The sequence below is a fragment of the Hippopotamus amphibius genome, chromosome 7 (genome assembly GCF_030028045.1).
Source record: "Hippopotamus amphibius kiboko isolate mHipAmp2 chromosome 7, mHipAmp2.hap2, whole genome shotgun sequence".
In the NCBI taxonomy this organism is placed as follows: domain Eukaryota; kingdom Metazoa; phylum Chordata; class Mammalia; order Artiodactyla; family Hippopotamidae; genus Hippopotamus; species Hippopotamus amphibius.
Genome location: NC_080192.1, coordinates 97,035,276 through 97,047,578, shown reverse-complemented (window position 1 = coordinate 97,047,578; position 12,303 = coordinate 97,035,276). Strand labels below are relative to the sequence as shown.

The following is a 12,303-nucleotide window of genomic DNA, read 5'->3' as shown; positions in this document are numbered from 1 at the left end:
TGTGGCCAAAAAAAACCCCAACAATTAAAAACTGGTGATTTTAGTATTCATCCAAGGTTGAGAACCACTATGTTAAATGTGCCAACTACTCTGATTTGAAATGTTAATAGAGCTTGATATTAAATTTTTACAGTGAGAATTCAGTATACGTTGGCATATTACTTCTACTTGCCATAATTTGTGGAGTGCTTGGGGACTATTTATTCAGGCACTAGATGTGGTGGTGGTAGGTTTTTTTTGTTTTGTTTTCCTCTCTCTATTTAAATTTCTCTCTCCTACGCAGTTTGTCTGCATTATTTCTTTCTTTGGTCCAAAAAGTGCATTTGATAGTTGGCAGCCAAGTGCATGCATTAAATTTTTTTTCCCTTGTTAACCACAAAATATAATGCCTTTGGAATGTGAGGAAGCCAAAGTAATAGAGAAGTAACTAAGGCAGTATATATTTATGGAAATATGCAAAGCTAGAGAAAATGACTGCACTAGTGACCTAATTACCTTTCTGTAGTGAATGTTTTTCAACAGAAATAAAATTTTTGCAAGAATAAAACATGAATTTAATTGTAAAAGTACACAGAAAATTTTGAGATGAACATTTATGTCCAAAGGGAAAAACACCAGTGCTTTACTTTTATAATTGAGATTCTTTCATATTTGATTATGAATTACTGAGGAACCTAAGCCTTAAGGACTGTTGGAATCTGGCATGTGTCTTTAGGAAAGTTTTATTGTTTTGCTTACTTCATTAATACCACTGTTGTGTTTTTCCTTCCTGGAACTTCAATAGAAATTCTCAGAGAGTTTCTTTTTTAAAACAGTAACTTTTGGGAGGGTAATTTATATGCTTAGTAGAGTCTCGTATATGGTTATTTCTCTTTTTTTGAGGCTGAATTTTGGCATTTTATAAAGACATGTTGGTTTTTCTTTTGTGACTTCTTGTTTTTCAGGACCAATAAGACGTTTTGTGAGGAAACATTTAGCCACAGCTTCCGTGCTAAACCATTTAGTAATAAATTATTTCGTCTTTCTTCTGCTGAATCGTTCTTTCGTAAGCATTAGAGATTCTCTGCCTGTAGAGATCCTGAAATATAAAGCTCTGTTTCTTTTTAAAAAATATGGCTAATGTCATTGCCCTTTCTAGACTACGTTTTAGTGTACCAAGCACTCTTCTAGTTTTGGGTTGTTTTCAGCGGACATAGGGAAGAAGATAGAGTCTACCTTTACTGATCTGATTTTTTCCTGCCCAATTCATATGCTCAATTCTGTCATTTTCAAGCAGTTAGATAAGGGAGTAATCAAATATCAAAAGAGTATATACACTGGTTAAAAGAAAAAGGGGTATCATGGTAGACACACTCTGATTTCTAGGATCAAGACAGGTTAGGCTCTGGATTAAAAGGCCAGCATTTTGTCTGAAACATAGGTAAACATTTAATCTCAGAAGAAAGTAATCACTTATTTTTAACTTCCAGAATTCCTTCTAAAACAAGGTACACTGATCTCCTTGTATAATTCTGATGGTAAGAAACAAGAATCTGCTAAAACCTATGATTAATTATCAGTTTATGCTGAGCTCTCTTATGTACCATTATAGCTTCATAAGCCTGAGCAGAGCCACCACAACTCCCTGCTTTGTATCATAGGAGAAGCAGCAAAGTTTAAAACACATTCTCTCCCACCCCCCTATATACCCTTTCTCTCTTACATACATACATACACACATTTATATGTGTGTGTATCAATATATGGGGAAATTTGTAAGGATGGATATAGAGAGTAAATAAATGCCATTTTATTTTATTAACACTTAGTCATCATTTTGAGATCATGTTACTTTATTCCCAGTAGCTATGGAGGGGAGCTTAGATAATCTTATATGGTTATACAAGCTGTAATGCTTGGCCTATTTCTGATAATTCTTGTTTTTAAGGTTGGATTTTCACTTTTAACAAAGGAAAGCCTCCAGAGAAATCAGTCAAACTAATCTAATAAACAAACCACCCTTTATCAGTACAGATTGATGAAATTTAACAGCTTGAGGATGCTTAAATCAGTTTATAATACTTTTTTTCTAAATAAAAAGTTTTCCATCTTAAATTTTATATCAGGTTTTGAACACTGGGTTTATTTAAACTTTAATTCTGAATGGGCCAACCCTTTTTTGTAGCTATAAGATGTGTTTCTTAATAGTTTGTTTTCTAACGTTGTGGTCCTAAACAGTTCCATGATATATTTTGTAGAAGGACAGTGCCTAAAATCTATAACAGCACAGAAAATAAATGGAATAAAAATTTGGTCCTCCTTGAAAGCCATTGTGATTTTTATTGTGTTTATTTTTGCTATAAAACAAACATGGAGATCCAAAACTTGATATTTAAATTCTGACTAACTCTGAATTAGCTATTTGTAAAACATACCTGTGCAGAAGGAAATGTTTTACAAAAGAAAAAAAGATGCTAAAAAACTTGTGTTAACATTACTAATTAGAATGAATAGTTACATTACAGAGAATAGGTAATAGCTAGTGGGGAAAAAAAGTTAAGTGGTCATCTAGTTTTGAAACAATAAAAATTAGAACTTTTCAGAAGTTGATAATTTACCCATTAAAAAGTGGACATTTGGGGGTATGTTTTATGGAAGAATTGTATAATAGTAAGTGGTATTTAACATTTTTGATGTACTAAAGATTAGACTGCTGTACTATTAGTATACTTTGTTTTCTTAACTAAGCCTTTGTTCAAAAATTTATGTAATGTTTTTGCATTTATTTTGGTCTTAAATGGCAACCTTTTGAGGCTTGACCTATGAGCAACATTTGACATACTTGAATTCTCTTTTCTTTGAAACACTTGTCCTTCAGGATACCACATTTGCCTGATTTTCCTCCAAATTTTCTAGTCTGTTCTTTTTTTTTTTCTTTCTTTTTATATCTTTTTTGCTGGTTCTTTCTCATTTCACCAACTTTTCAACATTGGAGTGTCCCTGGGCTTAAGTCTTTGGTCCTATTTTCTTCCTTATCTACAACACACTTCCTAGGTGATCTCATTTAGTTTTATGGATTTAAATACCATCTATAGACTAATGACTCCCAAATTTATATCTCCAAACTGGATTTCTCCCTTAAATTCCAGGTTATGACATATTTGAAAACTTTATTTAAATGTGAAAATGTATCAAAAATTTGAATATGCCCCAGACTAAGTTCCTCCTTTGCCTCCCATATTTGTTTCTCCTACATTTTATATCATCTCAGTCAGTGGTACCTGCATTCTTCCAGTTCATATCCTCTTTTTCTCATGCCCACATCTAGTCCTCCATAAAATGTTGCTGGGTTTAATTTGATTACTTTTCGCTATTCCCCTCTAGTCTGTTCAGATCACCATCACTTCTCTCCTAGATTATAATAACATCCTCCTAACTGACCTCTTTGCATCTGCTCTTTAGCCTATTCTCAACACACAGCAGTGTGTCAGTGGAGTAACTCTGTTAAAGCCCAAGTCAGTTAATGAATTCATGGCTCTCATCTCACTCTAGGGGCTTCCTATGTCAATCAGATTAATAGCTCTTTCCCTTGTTCAGTCTACTCTAGCTAGACCCATTGGCCTCCTTGCTGATTCATTGATCGTGCTAAGCATGTTCCCTCTTTAGGGTCTGTGCATTTGCTGTTCCCTCTCTCTGAACTGGTCTTCACTCAGATATTTATAGAGTTAGCCTTTTCACTTTCCTGGTCTTTTTTAAAAACTTTACCTTCTCAATATGCTGTCACTGACTACCCCTCTAAAAGTTTAGTCCTCTACTTTCTGCTTTATTTTTTGAAAACTTTAGTGAGCTGTAATTTCTACACAACAAACTGTATCCATTTGATTAATGGATTTGATTAATTTTGGCTGCTGTATACACTTGTGAAACCACCGTGACAGTCCAGTGACAGGATGTATTCATCATCCCTATAAAAGTCTCCCTCTTTCTCTCTAGCATAGTTCCTACACAACCACCGATCTATTTTTTATCATCATAGATTAGTTTTTTCTGCTTTATTTTTTCTTCTTGGCATTTGTTACTATCTACCATGCTATATATTTTATTTTACTTATTAATCTTCTCTGTGCTACACATTAGCATGTAATGGGGTTACGATTATTACTGTTTTGTTCACTGCTGTATTCTAAGTCTAGGATGCTGCTTGGCACATGATGTTCAGGAAATAGTTGTTGAATGAATCAATGAATCATATAATTCACTATTTTATTAAGCATCTATCATGTATCAGGCACTGTGTAGGTGTTGAGGATATATAAGTGAGCAATATGGACAAGTCTCTGTCCTAAGGAGCTGACAGTAAATGAAAAATAGTAGTAATCAGTGTAAGAAAGTGTATCAGAGACTGAAGAGCCTTACCAAAGCTCATAAGAGGAAATGGCTCTCTTGGCCCAGGAAGTTGAGAAAGGTAGTTCTAAGGAGATAGCACTTGCATTTGATTTCTCTGACTTTAACTCTGATTTAGAGTTGAGTGTCATGAATTAAGAAAAACAAAAAAGTTGGTACAGGTACTATGACTTCTCTAGAGTTTGTGAACATAACCCTTGTGTTTAGCACACAGATGTGACCTTTGGCACTGGATTAGTACAGGTTGCCCTTCCTTCCTTCCTTCCTTCCTTCCTTCCTTCCTTCCTTCCTTCCTTCCTTCCTTCCTTCTTTCCTTTCCTTCCTTTTTCTCTCTTTCCTCTCTCTCCCCACCCCTGCTTTCCATCCCTCTTTTTTTTTTTTTTAAACCACTACCTACATGTTGGTTTTCCACTTTCTCAAACTTGGTACTTGGTAACAAGCAGCGGGAAGTAAATGGGCAGAAAAATTGTTGTAAGCAAAAGCAAGACTCATTTACCACAGTGGTTCTCAGCATCACTTCAGGAGCTTTAAAAAATTATGAATCCCCAGAGCCCACCTCAAAGTAAAGGGCTTTTGCTTTCATTTGAGAGAGGGAAGGCTTCTCTAAGGAGGCAGTCTGATCTGAGAGCACAAAATACATGCAGAGAGAATAGAAAAGGCAAGAAGTTGGCCTTGTTAAGAAATCTGAATTTTTATTCTGAGTATAATAGGAAACCATTGGAGGGCTTCAAACAAGGGACTGATGCAATGTGATTTATGTCCTCATAGGATCCCTGATTCATATGTGAAGGATGGATCATAATATAGTCAAGAATGAAGCCATGATACTGAGAACTCAGGAAAAAAATTACTAAGGTTGGAATTGGTTTTTTGTACATTAGAAGCTATTCTCTTTTGCTTCCAAATCTCTGTGTGATAGTAGTTAGGTAAAATGGGGTCTCAAGGTAAGAAAAAAAACCCCAAAAACTTCATCCTTCATTCTGTTAGCAAGGTTAGGTATCCAGAATGAAAAGAGCCAAATTAATGCTCCACTTCAGAATGGGGTTATGTGGACTTCTGACAATCTTCATTCCACATTTCTACCTCTTTCCCACAATTATGAGAATCTCCTTCCTTTTTAAGTTTTATTGTAACATGTTTCAAAATTTGGGAAGCCCAGAGATAACTAATAAAAATCACGATAGTGCCAAAAGGGAAAAAAAGTGAAGTCAGGAGAACACTTAGAGGAGCTGTGGTGGTGGTCCAGGTGATAATATTAGCCAGGAAGATGGAGATAATTTTAGCAGTCAACGTGGAGAGAAGTGAGCAGATAGAAGAAACATTTTAATGTAGATGAGTTGCTTTGGGATGGGTTGGAAGGGATGTAGAAAATGAAAGAAAGTGAGGAATTGGGGGTAACTCTTTTTTTCCATGAATATGTTAGTATAAATTGGTAACCCTAGTCTTTGTTTAACGGTCTTATTGCTAAATTGGCCATCTTATATACAACCTGAGTTTTTTGGTAGTTGTTACTAGACCTTCCACCTGGGAAAAAAGTGAATCAAAAAAAATTATTTAACATTTGGCAGTTAAGAAAATGTTTTTGTGCTGAAGTAATTTTATTAAAAAAAACTCCAATTTATGAAGAGAGAGATGCATTTGAGATTATTGAGCTTAAATTTTTCCCAGTAGGCTTTAAAAAAATCATTGTTTCTTATGATGTGCCCTTTTCTGTATGTGTATTATGCTTCAATATAAAGATTTAAAGAGGTAGAGAGATATATGAGTGTTTGTTTTTGCATACTCATTGACCCTGTGAGAACAGGGCTTTAGCACTGCTGAAGTCCTCAGCTTCTGACTAATAGCCTGCCAACAGGCAGCCCCTGGTGTTGGACTTCTTTCAGATTGTTGCCATTCAGGCTCTCTGGTTCTATTCTTGTGGACAGATGGGGTGCTTGAGAGGAAGCCAGGAAACCAAGCCTTAAGAGGACTTGGAAACAATTTTTGTGCTAAACTCAGAGTGACAGTGTATCCTGTCCAGCAATGTTGAAACTGCTTGTGTTTGTCTAGCATTTGTGTACTGGCTGGTAGGCTGTGGGCTACATTCCATGTATGCTGCTGCTCTACTGCCAAGAAGGCCTCTGACCCAAGCCCATTCTTAGCACTTTTTAAAATTATGTAAAATATACACAACATAAAATTTACTGTTTAACCATTTTTAAGTGTATAGTTCAGTGGTATTAGGTACATTCACAGTGTTTTGTAACCATCACCACCCTCTATTTCTAGAACTTTTTTATTATCCCAAACAGGAACTCTGTACTCATTAAACAATAACTCCCCATTCTCACCTCTCACTGGCCTCTGGTAATCTCTGTCTACATTCTGTGTCTTTGAATGTGCCTATTCTACTACGAAACTCGGGTAAGTGGAATCATACAATAATTGCCCTTTTGTGTCTGGCTTATTTCACTTCACATAATGTCTTAAGATTCATCCATGTTGTAGTATTGTGTCAGAATTATTTTTTAAAGCTGAATAATATTCCACTGTATGTATATACCTCATTTTGTTTATCCATTAATATGTTGATGGACATTTGAATTGTTTCCATCTTTTGGTTTTTGTGAATAATGTTGCTATGGACATGGTGTCTCTGCTTAGGGTGTTTATCTAGGAGTAGAATTGTGAGAGCACATGGTAAGTTCTGTGCTTAAGTTTTTGAGGAACTGCAAAACTTTTCCACAGTGGCTGCAACCACTTTATATCCTTTCCAGCAATGTGCCAGGGTTCTAATTTCTGCACAACCTTATCAACATTTGTTATTTCCTTCCTTCCTTTTTTTTTTAACTGCCATCCTAATGGTTGTGAAATTTTAAGTTACATACACAAAACTCATTGTGGTTTTGAGTTACATTCCCTAATGATTAGCAATGTTGATCATCTTTTCATGTGCTTGTTAGTAATTTGTATATCTTCTTTGAGAAGTGTCTGCTCATGTCCTTTGCCCATTTTAAAATCTGGTTGTTTGTTGTTGTTTTGTTTTATAAATTTATTTATTTATTTATTTATTGGCTGTGTTGGGTGTTTGTTGCTGCACACAGGCTTTCTCTAGTTGCGGCAAGCAGGGGCTACTCTTTGTTGTGGTGCATGGGCTCCTGATTGCTGTGACTTCTCTTGTTGTGGAGCACAGGCTCTAGGCGCATGGGCTCAATAGTTGTGGTACACGGGCTTAGTTGCTCCAAGGCATGTGGTATCTCCCTGGGGCAGGGATTGAACCCGTGTCCCCTGCATTGGCAGGTGGATTCTTAGCCACTGCGCCACCTAGGAGGTCCCTGTTGTTGTTTCTGAGTTATAGGAACTCTTTGTGTATTCTGCATATCAATCACTTATCAGATGTATGATTTACAAATATTCTCTTGCATTCTGTGGGTTGTCTTTTCACTCTCTAGATAATGTCCTTGGATGCACAAAAAATTTTAATTTTGATGTAGTCCAATTTATCTTATTTTTTTCTTTTGTTTCCTGTGCTTTTTTTAGTGTCATGTCCAAGAAATAATTACCAAATCCAGTGTCATGAAACTTTCCCCCTGTTTCCTTCTAAGAGTTTTATAGTTTTAACTCTTTATGTTTAGGTCTTTGATCCATTTTGATTTAATTTTTATATACGGTGTAAGGCCTTAACACTTTTGGATGGATTTTGAAAAAATGATTTCTCAGTTGAGAGAACAGAAAGTGGGACTTTTGAACTTAGAAGCTAAGTTTCAGTTTTATCATGTTTCTGAACTTTCTAGATAGGTTTGTCTGTAATTAATCAAAGAGAGCTCAGTAGTATCACCCAAGATACATGTGGCACTTAATAATGAGTGGTAGTCACTAGGAATGAGCTCAGATTAACTGCCGAATGAGTTCAACATCCTTTTCATTGCCAGGGTTATTAACTTAAGTAGATCAATAATAGTGGAAGTATATCTGAATTTTAGTAAGTCATTTAATAGTCTGTGATTACAGTAGAGAAGCAGAACTGAATTATGATGATAAAGCTCATGAGCACATAGCTAATTGAGTGGTGACATTCAAACAATAGTGATCACAAAATGAGTTTGATCTGTTATCCTATGATAGATAACTCCCCTCACACACTGCCTTAGTCTAGAAAAAACAGCTTAGCCCCCGAGGAATAAAGCTTAAGGTTTCCATGCTTTATCACCTATTTATATTGTACAGTCCTACAAAGTGGGACTGTATTTTCCATACATGCATATCCTTTTCTGTTGCTACTTGGAATGTTCTTTATCCATCCCCATTTTCATTTGGTTAAATCTTCTCTCTTCTTTAGAGTTTGTATTACTGATTATCTCTGCCACGAATTCCTCCCTAGTTATCTCAGCTGGATCAGATAATCTGAATTCTCAGGATATTTGAACCTTTTTCAGCATTTCTTATAACTTAGATTTAAAATGAAAAACAAAGCACCTATATTAGTATCTAACTTAAGCAAAAAAATAAGGTTAGCAGCTTATGTACTTAGGAAGCCCAAAAGTGGTTCTTGGCTTCAGATACTTCTTGGCTCTCTTTGGCTCTGTTCTTGTCATTCTGTAAACAAGCTTCCTGTGGAGGTAAAATCATGGCTCTCAAGCTTCTCTTTTCAGCGTAGCAATACTAGTGGAAAGAGGTACTTCTCTCTCACCAACATGTATATATTGACTAAAGGCTGAAATTCTTATTTTTCCTGCTTAGGTTACATGGCTACCCATGGAGAAGTCACTGTTTACAGAAGTTAGGTAATTTAAACTTTCAGTGTTTGTCAGCTCTTTTAACCAGGGGTAAGGCAAGGTATAGATTGACAGCTGATACCACAGGGAATAGGTGAGGAGTAGTTTACCAAAAGAATTAGGCATATTGGACAAACAAAACCAGTATATGTCCACTACAGTGCCTTGTTTTAGTTTATGCCTTCAAGAAGCCTATGTATGTATAGGCTATATATATATTTTTTTTTTGGGGGGGGGGGGGCTCACCTTGTAGCATGTGGGATCTTAGTTCCCTGACCAGGGATCGAACCCACGCCCCCTGCAGTAGAAGCGTGGAGTCCTAACCACTGGACCACTAGGGAATTCCCAAGAAGTCTACAATTTATCACTAATATTTGTATCCCTATAGCCTCAAAATATTAAAGTAGATATTTGATAAATTTTTGAATGAATTGATAAGGGAGAGAACCCATGTGTTATCTGCTACTGCATAACAAATTACCACCAACATTAGGGGCTTAAAAAACAACAAACATTTATTTTCTCATATAGAAGTTGGGATAGGAATTTGAGGCTGCTTAGGTAAGTGATTCTAGCTTGGGGTCCCTGGTGAGTTGCACTAGGTGTCAGCCAGGGTGTAGCCATCCCAAGGCTTGACTGGGGCTGGAGGATCTGCCTCCAGGCTCACTCATGGCTGTTAGAAGAGGCCTGAGTTCCTTTCTGGTGGCTACTAAGTAACATAGCAACTGATTTCTTCCACAGTGGGTGATCCAAGAGAGAAAAAGCAAGCAGGAAGCCACAGTGCCTTGTATGACCTAGTCTCTGACTTATACACCATTACTTCTGGTTTAAAAAAAAAGTAAATATGTGTCACAGTTTATTTTTGCTGGGAAATAATGAGAGATAGAGCAGTATAACAAGTATGGAATTAATGAAGTTAGCTTTTGTTGGCTTGTTATTATGTTTTAGTTTTCGTCTGTTTAGCAAACATCTACTGAGTGTTTAATATCAGAATAATTATAGATATTATTTATTATATCCTCACCATGTTTTATGCATTGACTCATTCAGTTCTCTTACCAGAAGTGGCAAAAGGAAAGGTTTAGGAATCATGAGCATTTATTCAGTATCCACTGAATTTAAGAAATTATTGAGGAGCAGAAGGAAGGCCAAGAGTAGAACTTTGAGAATTGTGGACCTTTAATGGGCAAGTGAATAAAGACTCTGTGAGGGATGCAGGGTTTGAAGATCATCGACAGATTGAAGAAATGACGAGTACAAGATTGGAGAAGTATTGACGATAGCACTGCCTCACTTACTTTACATGCTGAGTTCAGTGGAAAGTTTTCCAGGTCCCTCTTCATATAAACTCTTTGAGTCAAGGAGATCAGTACCTTTTATATCATAAAGTTTATGACATTAGCCTTTCTATTAAGCTGAAGGATGAAAACACCATGATGGAAGCAAAGTTGAAGAACATATCTATATAGCTTGCCCTCTATGGCCGTAAAGTTTGAGTGCAGATATAACTTCTACAGAAAAGAATGCTATATGCTTAAAGTCATTTGCACTTTAAAAAACTATAGGTTGTCTTCTTTGTTGTTGAGTTTTAAGAGTTCTTTATGTATTCTTTATATTAAACTCTTATCAGATATATGATTCAAAATTTTCTCCTATTCTGTATGATGTCTTTTCATGTACTTGGTAATGTCCTTTGAATGCACAGAACTTTTAAATTTTTATAAAGTCCAAGTTATCTGTTTTTCCTTTTGTTGTCCATGCTTTTTTTAATTTTTAAAAAATATTTATTTATTTATTTATTTATTTATTTATTTATTTATTTTGGCTGTGCCAGGTCTCAGTTGCAGCATGCAAACTCTTAGTTGTGGCATGTGGACTTTCTTAGTTGTGGCAAGCATGTGGGATCTAGTTTCCCAATCAGGGATTGAACCCGGGCCTCCTACATTGGGAGCGTGGAGTCTTACCCACTGGACCAGCAGTCCAGTGAAATCTAAGAATGTGAAATCTAAGAATCCATTGCCAAATCTTGGTCATAAAGATATACCCCTATTTAACATAGGAGAAATAGGTCAATGTAAGTATTTAGGTCATTGATTTATTTTGAGTTAATTTTTATATATGGAATGAGGTAGGGATTGAATGAATTTTTCTTTTTTTTAAAATTTTATTTATTTATATATTTATTTATTGGTGTGTTGGGTCTTTGTTGCTACGCACAGGCTTGTTCTAGTTGTAGCAAGCGGGGGCTGCTCTTTGTTGTGGTGTGTGGGCTTCTCATTGTGGTAGCTTCTCTTGTTGCCAAGCACGGGCTCTAGGCGCACAGCCTTCAGTAGTTGTGGTACATGGGCTCTATAGTTGTGGCTCTCAGGCTCTAGAGCGCAGGCTCAGTAGTTGTGGCTCACAGGCTTAGTTGCTCCATGGCATGTGGGAGCTTCCTTCCCTCCCTTCATCCCTCCCTTCCTTCCTTCCTTCATCCCTCCCTCCCTCCCTCCCTCCCTCTGCCTGTCTAGTCTGTTCAGTGGGCCTCTTCTCTGTATGGGGCATTTGGTAGAATAAGTGTCCCCTGCAGTGGAAGGGTGGAGTCTTAACCACCGGACCACCAGGGAAGTCCCTGACATTATATTTTAGAGTGAAAGAACCCCAACCTGTGAATGTGTAAGTTTGCTCTTATATACCGAGGACAGGCAGTGTCTAACTCAGGTTGTAGGTTATTTTATTAATTTTCATAGAGTGTAGTTTTTAATTCTTCTATGAGACCGTAAGCAAGTTGCCAACTTATAGGTTTTGAATTTTTTTTTCTTTTTTTTTTTAACCTTTTGAATATTGGTAATAAAGGAGGATAGCTGTAGAAACCATAAGTTAGTTATTTTAGGATCAGTCTTCTAACATTATTTACCAAGTGCTTCCTTTTCCTTTACATGAAGTGGGGACCAGTGTAAGTTGAGGGTGCTTGGTGAACAAAGCATGAGGGTAAAGTATTTAGCAATCTGTTTAAATTTGGAATGTGTTTTAATTCTCATTTCACATATTTATTTGCTTTTAATAATTGAGTATGGGGGTACTTCTGAATAACATGATTCTTATAAATTCATACTTTGTACCCTCTCTGCTCTAATGGAAATAGTAATTAAAAAAAAATAGAAAGTCAAAAGGCTTAGCCACATTA

At 36.3% G+C, this 12,303-nt stretch overlaps 1 protein-coding gene across 5 annotated transcripts in view; it reads left to right on the top strand.

The window, feature by feature from the left end:
- COMMD1 (copper metabolism domain containing 1) overlaps window positions 1-12,303 on the top strand; it is a 152,111-nt gene that overhangs the window by 68,591 nt on the left and 71,217 nt on the right. The window contains exon 4 of one of the 5 annotated variants that reach the window (XM_057741639.1): window positions 5,152-5,239. The exons of the other annotated variants lie outside the window; for them this stretch is intronic. Within the exon in view, the coding sequence (XP_057597622.1) occupies window positions 5,152-5,160 (9 nt within the window). The 3' untranslated portion in view covers window positions 5,161-5,239. Of the gene's footprint in view, window positions 1-5,151; window positions 5,240-12,303 lie in introns of those variants that run through there. 5 annotated transcript variants of the gene reach the window in all.